We start from the raw sequence: 14,465 nt of genomic DNA, 5'->3' as shown, positions 1-14,465 counted from the left end.
TATTATTGACTCTAGCCATATTTATAAAGTCAAAACTATTCAACGACGTTATCTTGAATAATGTATAACCGATATTTACTATTCTAGGTAGATTTTATTATATAAATTCATTAATCAATATGTAAATACTCAGAAATTGGGTATTCCATCAGCCGCCATTTTTTTAAAATGGAGGCCGATAGAATGAACGAATTTACTTTCAATTTAAAATTACGCTAATATAGTTTAAGATAATGGAGAATACAGTGTTTAGTAATTACAGACTGTCACGTGTTTACAGTACTTTAATCTTATCAAGCATAAAAATTGATTTCGATTCGGGAAGTACTAAGGTTACAATTCTTTAAAACACATGTATTGTTACTAAAGAGTTTATAAAATTAATTCTATTATTTGATTTCTGTTGTATATTCGTTTCAATTTTGTTCTCCATTCGTGCAGTTCCAAAAATTCATTTTTTATTTAAGTAATTTCTAACGTATCTCGTGCGAAACTTTTTAATTCTTTTTTAAGTAGAAATCGTTGTGTATTTTAATAAATAGTCAGTGATAAAAGTCTGTTATTGAATATAATTGTCTGTTTACTCACTTAATAATTACTACGTTTATTTTATTCCTTTATATACGTTTTTATTATAACGTGTTTCATTCCCCTTTCACTGTAACGTGTTTCATCATCTGTACGTGTTTCATCCTTATTTTCACGCTTCATTTTAACGTATTTCGTTTCCTATATGCAAAATACATTTAATTAAATTACAACTAATTATTTTTGAAATTTTTTATATGAAGCATTACATATTTTGACCCCATTTATAGAACGAAGCACAGAAGTGGTACCAAACTGTACGCTTTCGCAATAAAAAGAACGAGCCAATTTACGGAATTAATGTTGAAAACCCAAAATACAAAGGTGGCCCAAAATTCATTTAACCATTGTAAAGATTAAATTTATTGCTTACAAACCCTTAAAGAATTCTGTTTACAAAGAAAGCAGTTAACCGATTTTTGGTCCACCCTGTAATAACGTATGGACGACGGCAGAATATATACGATTGCCCTTCGTCACGTAATAAATAATATTTAAAGAGTATTTTATCGAAAATTATTGAAGACAAATCAAATTTCAGCGTGTTTGTGATCAGTCGCCATTTTTTCAAAATGGCGGATTGGTCTATTTAAACGAACTGATTTGCATTTAAATATGACCTAGCCGATTAATTTAAGTGTATTTAAGATTATGAAATTAATTAATATTAAAAATTCTAATTATTCGATAAATTACGTGTCACGTTGTTTGAAAACGTTACATAGAGGTTTAAAGGTGTAAAAACTTATATAACGTACGAGAGTTGCGTAATAAATTAATTATAAATTTAGTAACCACGTGGTAGAGTCATGCATATTTAAAGACTTAAATCAGAGGTGGGGCACCCCTTTTTTTTAATTAGAAGGCCATATCCTGTTTCAGAGAGGGTGCGTATTGTATTGCAGGTTACATTAATGTATACACTCAGCATACACGCACAAAAATATGCGTATTTAAATCAGTTAAACATATTTATTGTGTTAAATTATCCAAAATTATACCCCAAATTTCTGTGTTGTACCATTTTATATTTTATCACGCGGCGTTAGAAGCCACAAAAGGTCGATCCGATTAGTTTCATTCAGCCACAAAAGGTATAGCCACACAAAAGGCTTACTTCATTAGATTATTAAGTATAAAAGACATACCCACATAAAGTATAGCCAATGCCTCATTAGTTTCAGTCGCAAAAGGTATATTTCCAATGTTTTAGGTCAACAAAAAAGGTTGATAACCCCTGGTCTATAACATTGTAGCGCTGGTACACAGTGTTTTAATGTGTATGTAAGGGTGTGCCTGTGTGTGTGAGTGTGCGTGTGATCGGAAGAATATGGTACGAAAAGGTAATCCTTACGTAGAAGGCCCTACACTGTATATATGTATGCAATTTGCATGTCAGGTTCTCCACTGTTTAACTGCAATTAACGGGTATAGAAATGATATGCAAAAAATTCATTAAGTCATGGAAAAAATAAGATTTCAGACGTAATTACGAAGTGAAAATGTATAAATTACGCCTAAAAGTGCATTAAAATTAAACGATTAACTAGATTAAAACAACACAAACTAAATGTAATAAGATGATTAAGAACACGAAAAAAAAAAATGCCTGTTAAAATCTATTATTTAATAAGTAACATTCCATAACGCTGTCATTAGCCTCATTTCTCTTCACTTTTTTTCCCCTTCTGTTATAAATGTATACACTATAATTTAACACGAGTAATTAATTTATCATAAGTCATCATACACACACCAACACGAAGTAACTAGTAATATCATATCCATGAATTATTTATCGACATTTCTATATGTTCTTTGGGATCATCTCGATAATTACATATCCATATCAACTAAACAGCTGGCAGAGTTCGTTAATGAACCTGGCATAGTCGTTATTTAATTAAAACGACTCCTTTTATCTCGTTTTAACGTATAATCTCTTTAATAGCCATGCTCCTTTTTGGAGAATGAAAAGGTAGGGAGACAATTCTTCCTCCCTCTTTAACGGATAGGAGATTTTGTTACTCAAGAGTTTACTAATTGACAGCCTATTTAATATGATATTCTGCAGTCGAGCTTCTGTTGTTTGCTTATTCTAGAACAAGTTACGATACGGAAAGACGTCATCACTTTACCTCCTGTAGATGATCAAGTACGAATTTTATATAGAAATAATATATTCTTGCGTAATTTGTTGATTGTTTACGGTTTCTTTGGACACAATTTATTATTATTATTATTACAGTACTACCTCCTTATTTTTGTTTACTGTTAAACTAGGATAATATCCTTCATTATTTAGTTTACCTCTTTGTTTCATCATATAAATTCGTGTAGGGGCTAACGGGTCACGTTAGTCAGTAAGGACCATTGATGCAAGGACGTAAGGATCGCTGACGTAGAGTTAATGGATTATATCTACGTCAGTAAGCTCTTTGTCTTATTGAAAAAGATGAAAAAGGTTTATGTACTAACTTCAGGATATTAGAATGGTGTTGGTCTCCATGGAACACAGCCCCACATACGAATCCTGTATGTCTTATGAAGTCTACTGGGTGTAAACATTCACAATACGAAGACTCGTATGGAGACCTTATATTCATTGCGGCCTAATTACATTAATTAGATTCAGAAGGAAAGGAAAATCCTCTAATAATTGAGGGGGTCGTCCTTTTTAATTATTCATACCTCTTGTAAGCTGTACAGAATCAATCTGTGGGATGTTTATGATCAATATCGTATTATTTTCAATTCGAAGACATTTTTTCACCCTCGAATCTTTCATCATTTTCGTATCAGTTTAAATTTTAAATCGTTCGAGTCTATATTTAGAAAGTTCGTATATTCTATAAGCTCAAGGCACTTATTTTTTTCCTTATTTTATAATGTTAAAATATTAATCTTATGATTTAATATTCTCTGTAAACATCATAAATATATAGTTAGATGTATATTTTTAGAAATTGTAACCGTCCAACGTCGCTTTGACTATCGATGAGAAAGATAATATTGAATTTTTTATCAGTAGAAAGCGAATGTAATTTTCATGATGCTTGTTAAATTTATTGATGTAATATTTTATTAAATAATAAAAAACGCAATTAAGTTAAGTAAATGTCATCGTATCAAGTCATAATCTTCTTTTAAAGTTGGACTTTCGTGTTCTCTTTCAAAATATTTATAACCCCCTCCCCCTACTTAACAATCTAAATGAGTGTGAGCTTAATTGTATTTATTATTTACAGAGATTATATATAAAATTAGTGAAATATATAATAAAATTAAGATTTTTAACTTCCCCTTCGTAATAATTGTCAATCTCTTGAATTGATTTCGTGAGATACTTCAACATTTAATACTGTATAAACTTGGTCTCAATTGTGTCCATTAGGGTAGACTGACTCGCAATGGAGATCAAAATAAACACCACACTTCTTTCAGACTTAACTTTTGTCGGTATTATCGCAGGATCCTTCCTTAAAAGGTACATCTGGGAAATGGCACTCCACGATAAATTATGGAGATACATCGTGGTACCTCCTCCGTAACTATAAAACATCTTATGGCACGGCTATTCTCCAGAGTACGGAAGAATCATCCATTTTTATGACTCCGATTTATAGATTTTTATTATAAAAAAATCAGAATCTTAAAGTAAAATGCGGAATGACGAAGAATTTTTTCCTTTATAGTATGCACGAATCGTAAACAGATATTTTCCACCCCCGCGTATATCGATTTTTTACACACCACAATGCGAATTTTCATGCGTATTTTGTCATTTTATATTGTAACAATAAATAAAAATTAAAAATGAACAATGTCACCTTTTCACGTACCAAAGAATTTAACCTTGAACTAGGGATCTAGTCCCACTTAAATATACTTTTTTTGTACGACCTCGTTCATAATCCTTCCATATGTTAGCGAAGAATGATGTGACCTGTTTTCTTTTTCTATTATTTATTTATTTGTATACCCGTAGATGAAAACACGAGATCAACAAGGGATTCGCTCCAATGATCTTTACAAATCTACAACGTATCAACTAAGGTAATTTTAGTGTCGATCTCTAAAGCTTAGATTGCTTTAGAGAAAATCATAAACAGGAAAAATATAAAATTACAAGTAGAAAACTTAATATCTTTCGATTAAGTCGGCGAACGTGTATTATTAAATATAATATCCGTAGAAATTGCTGATGCGGCCTACTTTTTTAAACACTTACACTTTTACTACCTTTAGAACCGGGTCGCTCTCTTCTATTAACACAAGGATAATAACTAAAAAATTGATTAATATGTCTCCTTTGCCTTCTATACACACGTCGACTTATATCGAGAACTTCACCCCTTTTTTTTTTTTTACAATATTTGAACTTTCACTCCTGCAACAAAGAGGAGGAAACTGGTCGCCATAGTTACGACCTAGTTTGTTCGTAAATGCAAATTATTATTACGTGACAGAAGGCATATTAGTGACGTTTCTCTCTCTCTCTCTGTGTGTGTGTGTGTGTTTCTGCTGTTCTATTACCCCGTTTCTGGCTTATTTATCCTGTGCCTGTTTTAAATAAAGGTCGTCACGTCCACCCCGTTCGCTTCCGCTTTGCGGCGCCGTTGAAAATCATTGGTATGAAGGAAAGTAAACTTCACGCTTCGTAGACACTTGATAGATAATATCACGTTTGTCTTTAGTAGTGTTACACTTCTACGTTGAGTATACAAGAAATAATATACACACACCGTATACTCGCCGTCTCCGTTTTATGTATTGTGGAATCGAATTCATTTCGGATGAATATTCAATAGAGTAGTGTTTGTTATTATTGAAAGAAAAGGTTTTTTACACAGTATAACTTTAGAAGTCACTCTTTTTATTTTTTAAATAAAGAAGAACAGTCAATTTTTCTGTTCCTTATTTTCGCAGATGGGGATAGATGGAGAGTGGATTTATAGTATTAGCTTTTAAGAAAGATTATCTAATACTAATCTTTAACAAAGATTTTATGAATTTAATCTTTTAGAAGGATTATAATGGAATTATTCTTTAACAAGAATTTTACTTTGCTAGTCTTTGAGAGGAATTGTATGGTACTAGTCATTCGAGAGTATTGTATTTGGTTTTAGCCTTGTGTAGGATAATGTGGTGCTAGTCTTTAAGAGGGATTTTCTAGTGTTAGTCTTTGAGAAGGATGATGCTAGTCGTTAAGACTTAATATTTAATTAATACACCTTTTCTTATTTCAACGCCAGCGTGTTTTTGATGTATACAATTTATAAATTTCCCCCAAACACGCCTTAAATCCATATAGCTAGCTCTATCTACATTAAGATAATTAAATAAACACTACGCAACGGAATTATGCACATTAGTATCCTTAATATTTGACTAAATTCTAGCGACAGTTTAATAACAGCGACACAGCAATTGGTGTGTCTAATTATTTTGCCACTCGCCATAATGTCGATTACGACATACCCAGACATAAAACAGTAATATAGGAGAGAATACACGTAAAAATATTAAACAAAATTACTCGAACATTCTCGAAAATCCTTCTCTCTATATAAAAAGTAAAGTTACCCAAGTACTAACAGGTCCTGCGAGTGTCAATGACAGTCTTAAAGTTACCCGAAGCTAAGTATTGCATAATAATCTGCACCTGCATCAAATTAAGGGTTTATAGCACACCAGGAAAAAAAAACAAGCGAGTATACAGACTGCTTGTCGGCGGATTACGTAAAATTAAAATTAGAAATAAGGGTCATTAACCTATCTTAATGTTCCCTTCAGTATTATAATAATGGTTTTAAACAGTCGGCATGCCTTTAATTTAACTTTGGTAAAGGATCTCTATACCTAAACTGGTTTGGCACATCACCGAAAAACGTTTTAGAATAGACTAATATTGTTCTGGAGGGTTCTTTATTTGGAAAATTTTGGATGCGGTCCAAAAACAAATACCACAAAAAGGCGATTGACTCATTGTCTAATTTCAAATTGTTTCTGTATCGCTCCGGGTTATTCGTCCATTTTACTTTTATTTCCCCTCAAGACTTTTATTATTTTTTTTTTAAATAAATTGTAGAGGAATATATATTCGTTTTGTTTCATATAATGGCCCATTCTTTTACTTAACTGTTTCGGTTTATCTTTTAATCCTACACTTAATTCAGTTTTATAAATAGGCTTGTTACATACTTTACTCAATTTCCTTTTTATTGCTGTAATTTTTCTTTTACGACATCCTTTTATTTTTGTTTAATATTTCTACTGTTTTTTTTTTCTATTTTAATTCTCCGAAATTTATTTATTTATTTATCTTTTTTTCTATTCTGTTTATAATTCAAGTTACAGTTTTCTAACGTCATTTGTTCTTGTTAAACAATTTTTATTGACTGTTTTTTTTTCTGAAATTTAATAAAAATTCTGTCTAGAATTCATCGAGAAGTAAATTGTAGTAGTGTACAGTACACACACATATATATATTTATATTTATTTCCCTCTTTTGCTCTGTCATCAATATTCAGTTGCATCGACAAATGTGGAAACTAATATTAAAATTGAATATTCTAGGGCAAAAAGAGGAAATATCGTGACACGATTAACAAAACAAATTTCCTTTTTCCTATAAAAAAAAAACTGTGGTTAAATATTTATTTTTCGTTCTGGTGTATGAAATTTATTCCGACACAATACGTGCCTTCAAAATACACTCCCTTTCTATTAAGCTTTTCTATGAATGAAATGCAATTTATTCTGTTGTATACCCGTAAAAATTATTTATTTATTTATCTGTAAACGTAAATTCGGGCCTCCGGGCCCTTCGAATATTTCCCATTTACTGTTTCTAAATAATAATAAAGTGTAAGGTGTGAAACCTTGAAGGAGATTTTAAATTTCTGCCTTTTACTATTCTTATAGATAATAGAGAGTAATTTATATAAATTATACAAATAAAGGCCCTTCGGGGAGGGTATTTTATTAGAAGCTAATAACTTCTTTCTCGTGCCACTGAATAATTATTGTTCGCGTTTTAAATGTCGAGGTATAGAATGGTTTTTTTGTAGAGTTTCTCTTATTTTTGAAGAAAAACGACTGGCTAATTTAATTTGCATAAACTAGGCCCTATTAGAGAAAGAGACAGCAAAGCAAAGAGTGTGTATCACCTTTACGAGGGCCTCAAAAATATCTATTATAAATTATTCATTAGATTAAGAAAAAATCCTTTATTCTTTATCGAATTTTAGTGTTGAGGTAAAGTGGGCCCCTCTAAGATTTTGAAGAAGGCCCCATTTACTGTAAAATTACTATTTAATTAAACTTTAAATCCGCGTGGGAATAGGTTAAATATTAATATTTTTTAAAATATTGTATCAATATAAGAGTTTGTTGATCTGTAACTGTTATATATTTGATCATAGATCGATAATATCGATCGGTTGATCCGGTAAAATTCTACCAAAATCTATTGTGTTATCCTTGTTTGAAGTTATTGTTTCATCCCTATGATAGATTGAATTCTTTTCCTCGGGAGAAATGATAAATGAAGTAAAAATTCGTGCATGATAAAATTCAGATACTTTCGAATTAGTGTAAAATATTTTTCAAAAGAAGGTTCAATCATCCCTTCGCTCTCTATTCTTAAATGAAATAAGAAGTGTTACCTCCTTCGATATAGTGAATGAGCTTAGAAAAAGAGTTATTCGTTATATCGAGGATGCTGCTGGTAAATGCCGTCTTATCCTATTAATTTTCTTCCTCCACTCGCTTTCTAGTATTGTTTTCTTGATTTTTTATACCTAAAACTTTTCTCGTATATATTCATAATTTGTATATATAGCGTGTAAAAGATGCTGTAAGGATGGAGTTGCTTAGCAACGTCACGCGTATCTCGAATGATTCGTGATGGTTACTTCTCTTTTTTATCGATTGGTATCGATGCTAGCTTGATATTTCTAACCAAAGAGACTGGTTAAATGTCTCTGTCCTCCCCCTCACAGTACAGTAATTTTGATTGAGTAAGGTGGGAGACTTATGCCTTTTGGAAAGTTGTATACAGATTGTGTGGTTGGATTAATTTTCAAGAGAAAGTTAGAAGATTAAAAATATTTTTAATCACTAAATAATTGGATTATAAAAATTACAACACGACTTCTGCTCCAATTAGTTTCCCTAACAATCAAAACATTCTCAAGTTTATCTATTAAAATTGTTATTGTCATCCCCAATAGGAATTCCTAAAGAATTAAATTTTAAAATATATTATTCTAGAATTAATTTTGGTTAAAAAAGAATTTAAAAAATACTTATAAATAAGAAAACGGATAAAACATTTCAGATTTTTCCATTTTAAATAGAGAATTATTAATTTTGTTTTAATTTATACACGAAAATAATTAAATATCATTCCAATACGCTATATGTGCACATTTTAGATACACAGGGTGGCCCAAAAGGCGGTTAACTTTAGCCTAATACGAAACATAAATCGACTTTATAACTATAAAGATTGATTTCCCAGTAAGTCAGTAATTTAGCCTTTATAATGGTTAACCGACTTTTGGGCCACCCTTTAGATTATTAAAAAATAAAAAATAAACAAAAGAAAGAAAGAAAGCGTGACATTTCGAAGTATATAATACCAAAATACTCATATATACCCAATAGATTTGATATTCTTCTATTTAATCTACCGTGTAAACCTTTGTGTTATCGAAAAATCAAACAAATTTCTCTGTGCAGGAATCCATCATCTTCCTATTCATTCTGGTATGAATGAAACTGGAATATATATATATATACGGAGGATATTTCCAATAAAATCGGTTATTTAAGATCTATACTTAAACATCTTTTTTTGTGGTGATTTAATGATGTATTTTGTGAAAAATAAGAGCGATTTTTACCACTCTCCAGTGTCAGGTTAACACACGAAATTATCTAAATGAAACTGTAGATAAGTGGCACGATACGAAACGAATGATGAATCGATACGTTCTACCTCCGAGGGGGCGAGAATTGTTTAATATAATCGAAACACTACTCTGAAAGCTCCTCTACTCGCACGGGGGATGAATCGTCACCCTCCCCCACACTTCCATCAAAAATAGTTGAAGGAAATGGTACGATACCACCCGCTTGCGTCACTTATCTTCTAACAAGAGATTGGGTGTAGCTATAACAGAGAAAATCCCTCCTCCCCTACAATTAATAATTTAATCAATATTCGAGTCGATTTATTGGAGTAATTTAGAAAGAAACAATAGAAAACGAAGTTTTGATCCTTCTCCCCACCCAAAAAACAAATTACACGTAATGGATTCAAAAGTCAGTTAACCGTGTTTAATTTAGTTATTTTGAGTACGAATCGTATAGTGTGTTTTTCCTTTATAAAATAAAACGGTTGTTTTAGATTTATAATGCGTAACTGATTTTTGGGCCACCCCGTATATTGCAGCACTCTCTCTACTAATACTAATACTAGGCATTACTACAAGCCGTACAGACATTACACCGACCCAAAAGTTAGTTAACTGTATCTAGTTTCAGTCAGACTCTACAGTGGTTAACTGAATTTTGGACCACCCCGCACGCTTATACATTTCAAGAGGTACGAAGACAAATTGATTCTTTAGTGCCGTATACAATCTTCATATAGAATACGAGTGTTAACAAACTGGTTTATTTATAAATGAAAGTAGACACTCGTGTTAAGTAAACATTGAACCGTCTTTTAAAAATAAATTTTAATAATGTGCGCATTGTACTCAATTGTAACTTTTATTTTCAATTATTTTTTCGTGTGCAGAAAGACGTCACAAATCTTGTTTCTAGTAATTTTATATTAATTAATTAGAAACCGTTAACCCAGTTTCTATAACTTGAGATATTTAATAAACGATTATGTCCATTTTGTTTTTTTTAGTGTTATTTATGTATTAAATTTATACTAATAGAATAGTTTAAAATAAATTGAATTGGTGTTTTTAAGTATATTAGCACAGAAATTTTAAAAGAAACTGTCCGTTACTTGTAAGAAAATGGCCCATTACTCTTTACAAAATGACACATTTCTCCCTAGAGAATGGCTCATTACACTTAAAAAACAACCCATTGCTCTTTAGAGAATGACCCATTACTGTTTACAAAACGACACATTTCTCCTTAGAGAATGGCTCATTACATTTAAAAACAACCCATTGCTCTTTAGAGAATGACCCATTACTCTTTACAAAACGATCCATTTCTCCCTAGAGAATGGCTCATTACACTTAAAAAACAACCCATTGCTCTTTAAAGAATGGCCCATTACTGTTAAAAAAACCAACCCATTACTCCCTCCGTAAACTGCCCATTACATAAAATAATATAAGAATTTTTAAATATTACATAGATGTAGAATTGATAAAGATACACATCAAAGAGAAAAATATACCAACGAAAAAACAAATGAATAATAATAATCTTATTTAATTAAACGAAAATTAGTAAAAAATAAACAAGATTTCTTAAATAACAACAGGTTTCCTTTATTTTTTTTTTAATAAGAGAATTCCTCTACTGCAGGTGGCTTGTCTTAATTTAAATTAATTAATGTCGATTAACAATAATGACTCCAAATCAAAAATGCCACTCCAATTAGATAATTATCACTCTTTCATCGGCATTTTCAAAAGAGTTTTAAGTGTTTACGTGAATATCTTTATCTATTTTTTACAAGTGAACTTATCGACTCACTTCACTAGCTCTGTACATAAACTGTACAGTCGAGTCGACTGTCCATTATGTACTAATTAATATTGTAGTAGCGGTTGTATAACTAAAGTACAGTAAAACCTGTGTAAACCGGAACAGTTTTATCAGGTTTCCGTTTTGGACGGGTTTTCCTGTATATATTACAGCCAGTCTATATCTTCTACTATACAGTAAAACCTGTCTAAAGCGGAAAAAGAAATTCTTCAGAAGTGAACGACTTTTTACAACCGGAAAAAAATACCACGCCATTCCGGTTTACACAGGTTTTTACTGTACGGGGTGGCCCAAAAGTCAGTTAAACGCTGTAAGAGTTAAAGTAGAACGTGTTTCTAAGTCAAAAAATTCATATTTACATCAATTATTCGCGGTTAACTGAGTTTTAGGCCACCCTTTCGTATAAATTGCAAGAATGCATTTCACAACAAGTAAAAAAGAGGTATATTTAATTTTGCCATCGTGCCACTCGTTTTGTATAAATTCCATTGTAGAAAATACATGTTTAAAGTCAAATTAAACTGTTAAGATTTCATTTAAAATAATACTTTATTATAATATTTGAGGAATTGATTAATTGTCGCCATTTTGAAAAAAAAAATTTTCCTTGTGATTTTTAGTGTGAGAGGCAAATGTTTAACCTTCGGCAATTCTTCATTTAAATTCTATTACTTTAGATATTTGAATAAATTCATACACTCTGGCATTTACAATAAAAGGTTCGTTTCAATTGTAAGCTTGTTGGGAGGGAAAAAAACAGGGAGAAAATAATTAAAAGTATTTCTTTTCACATTCCTCTGTCTGCTGTAAAATTTATTGTATGAATTTTAATAGTTGTTTAAGGGAGAAAAAAAAAAGAAAAAGGGGCGAGTAAAAATTAAAGTTTCCTGTAAATATGCAAATTATAAGCAGTTCACGAAGTGGCAAAAATTAAATAAATTCGTTGCAGATTTTTCAGGGAAAAATTCTCGTTTATTATAAATAACCCGCGGGTTATCTGTGTTTAAAACACTTCGAAAGGGTGGGTGTTGCATGCTGATTTTAAATTGAAATTACCAACTCACTCCTGTAGAGAAAAGACTATTCCCATAGGCGCGGGGAGGGATTTTATTTTCGTTTTAGTTACTTTATATACGTATACGCAGTCAAACCTCGATATAGCGACCTTCTAAATAGCGCTACCCCCGTAATATATGTTGAAGGATCTTAACCCGTAAGTACAAGAAAACCTATGCACCAAAATACAATAATTTTAAAAGAGGGGGGTGATGTCGAACGTTCGAAAACACGACAAAAATCTACTTCGATTTAGCGCCAATTCGGATGGCGTTAAACCGAAGAACCTCGAATAATGAAATAAAAAAAAAAAAGATCTTACATTTAGTAGAATTTTAAATAATTTTTGATAAAATTTGGATAAGGATTTCGATGAGTTTTTGGGAAAGAGTGCCAACTCCTGCTGTCGAGTGATGTAAGAGGAATAATGATAGGTCGAAGACAATTATTTATTTCGATTTATCTTTAACCAATTGTTTATCGTGGCGTATGTAACCGCTATTATCTTTCTCAGAAATTATTTGATAGAGCTTCTTCCTAGCCACAGTTGTTCTTTGATTGCAGTCGAAACACGATCGATTCGATTCTGTCGCAGTGTAAGAACCAAATGGCAATGTTTAATCCTCCGGGAATCTTTATATAATCACGCCATCCTCTCCCCTTTTCTACATTAGAAAAACAAAGATGTTGAATATTTTAACTGGATAAACATTATCCATTCCTCAGCGTACTAGTTTGAAGTGGCAAAATGTCAAAGATCCAACAACATCTTGCGTATAACCACGAATGATTGGTGTTGAGTGATGAGCTACACTCCCGTTGCGAGCAAAATAAAATAAAATTCGTGCCAATTTTTATGTAGAATTTTAACAATTTTATCGATTTTAAATGAAGATTTTGCACCGCTTGGACTCTGATTTATATTAAAATCCATCCAAATTATGGATTCATAAAACTTGTAGATTGCTCTTGGTTTAAACTGGATTTTTTTTTTCTCGTCGAGTGAGAGAGACTTTACTTTAGGCTAACATTGTCGATATAAATTATACTTTACGAGAGCATAAATTATTTAATTATTAAACTGAAGACGTGAGGGAATGTCGTGGCACTCGGCCAGCTTCAGAAATCTCACCGGAGAACGTTTCTTTCGTTTATAAAAATCGAACTTCTTCTCTTGACTGTTGCTTTTTTCGTGTCATTCGTTCGATAATTCGGTTGAATTTTATAATTTCAATTAACTGCAAAGCGTATTTAAGCGAGGGTATACTTAATGTAATTAAGTAATCGATTTGCAAATGCGGATAAAAAAAACACGCATTGATATCGATACGCGGTATCGATTATGCAATATCACTCAGTGTTTGTTCAGTGTGAGATATTCTCTTATGAAGTAAACCAACATGAACCTGGTATAAGTAGATTAAAGTAAAAAATTTCCTTAATTAATCCTGAAAATTCTATCTTGCATAGCTAGCTCTGGATATTGCGTAATGGTGTGCATCGTGCGTTAATTTTAGTGTGTTTAATGTAATAAAAATGCGTAAACGACGTTAAAATTCGCTGAAAATTTTTAAAAAATGAAGACTTTCATCCATCTTTTACATTGATTTTTATCAAAATTTATCCCACGTTTCGCTCAGTAATCTTCTTTGTCCATAGTTAGAAATTTTGTTAGTATTAAAGTATTTTCGATTTTTTTTTTAAATTTTGAAGAATTTGAATATAAATATCAATATATATAATTGTTTTTTCTTGCAGTATCCGAAACGGAATCCCTAATTGCAGCTTACAAGACAGCTTGTGCCAAACACGCAGTGAAACCCGTCTCCAGGATTCTTTATCAACTTCAAGTGAGTGTTGAATAAATAATGAATCTTTATCCATCTATTTAAAAGTATACAAGAGAAAAAGTTTGTTCTCAAAACAACGAACTTCTCTCTTCTAATAAAACATATTTTATCATAAAATTTTATTTATTTATTTATATTTCAACACGATAAGTAATGGTCTTTGGATCTCTTCCTCCACACAAATGGATTTAATGTATGGACTTATATAAATAAGC

The 14,465-nt window shown here is 31.3% G+C and overlaps 1 protein-coding gene across 1 annotated transcript in view; it reads left to right on the top strand.

The window, feature by feature from the left end:
• Positions 1-14,465, top strand: part of LOC111632106 (protein phosphatase 1 regulatory subunit 37-like) — a 97,994-nt gene that overhangs the window by 4,904 nt on the left and 78,625 nt on the right. The window contains exon 2 of the mRNA XM_023376475.1: positions 14,159-14,250. Within this exon, the coding sequence (XP_023232243.1) occupies positions 14,159-14,250 (92 nt within the window). The remainder of the gene's footprint in view (positions 1-14,158; positions 14,251-14,465) is intronic.

The sequence above is a fragment of the Centruroides sculpturatus genome, unplaced genomic scaffold (genome assembly GCF_000671375.1).
Source record: "Centruroides sculpturatus isolate CEXI.00-Female unplaced genomic scaffold, Cexi_2.0 scaffold849, whole genome shotgun sequence".
NCBI classification, from domain to species: domain Eukaryota; kingdom Metazoa; phylum Arthropoda; class Arachnida; order Scorpiones; family Buthidae; genus Centruroides; species Centruroides sculpturatus.
The sequence above is the reverse complement of the archived record's forward strand: the minus strand, read 5'-3'. Positions and strand labels throughout refer to the sequence as shown.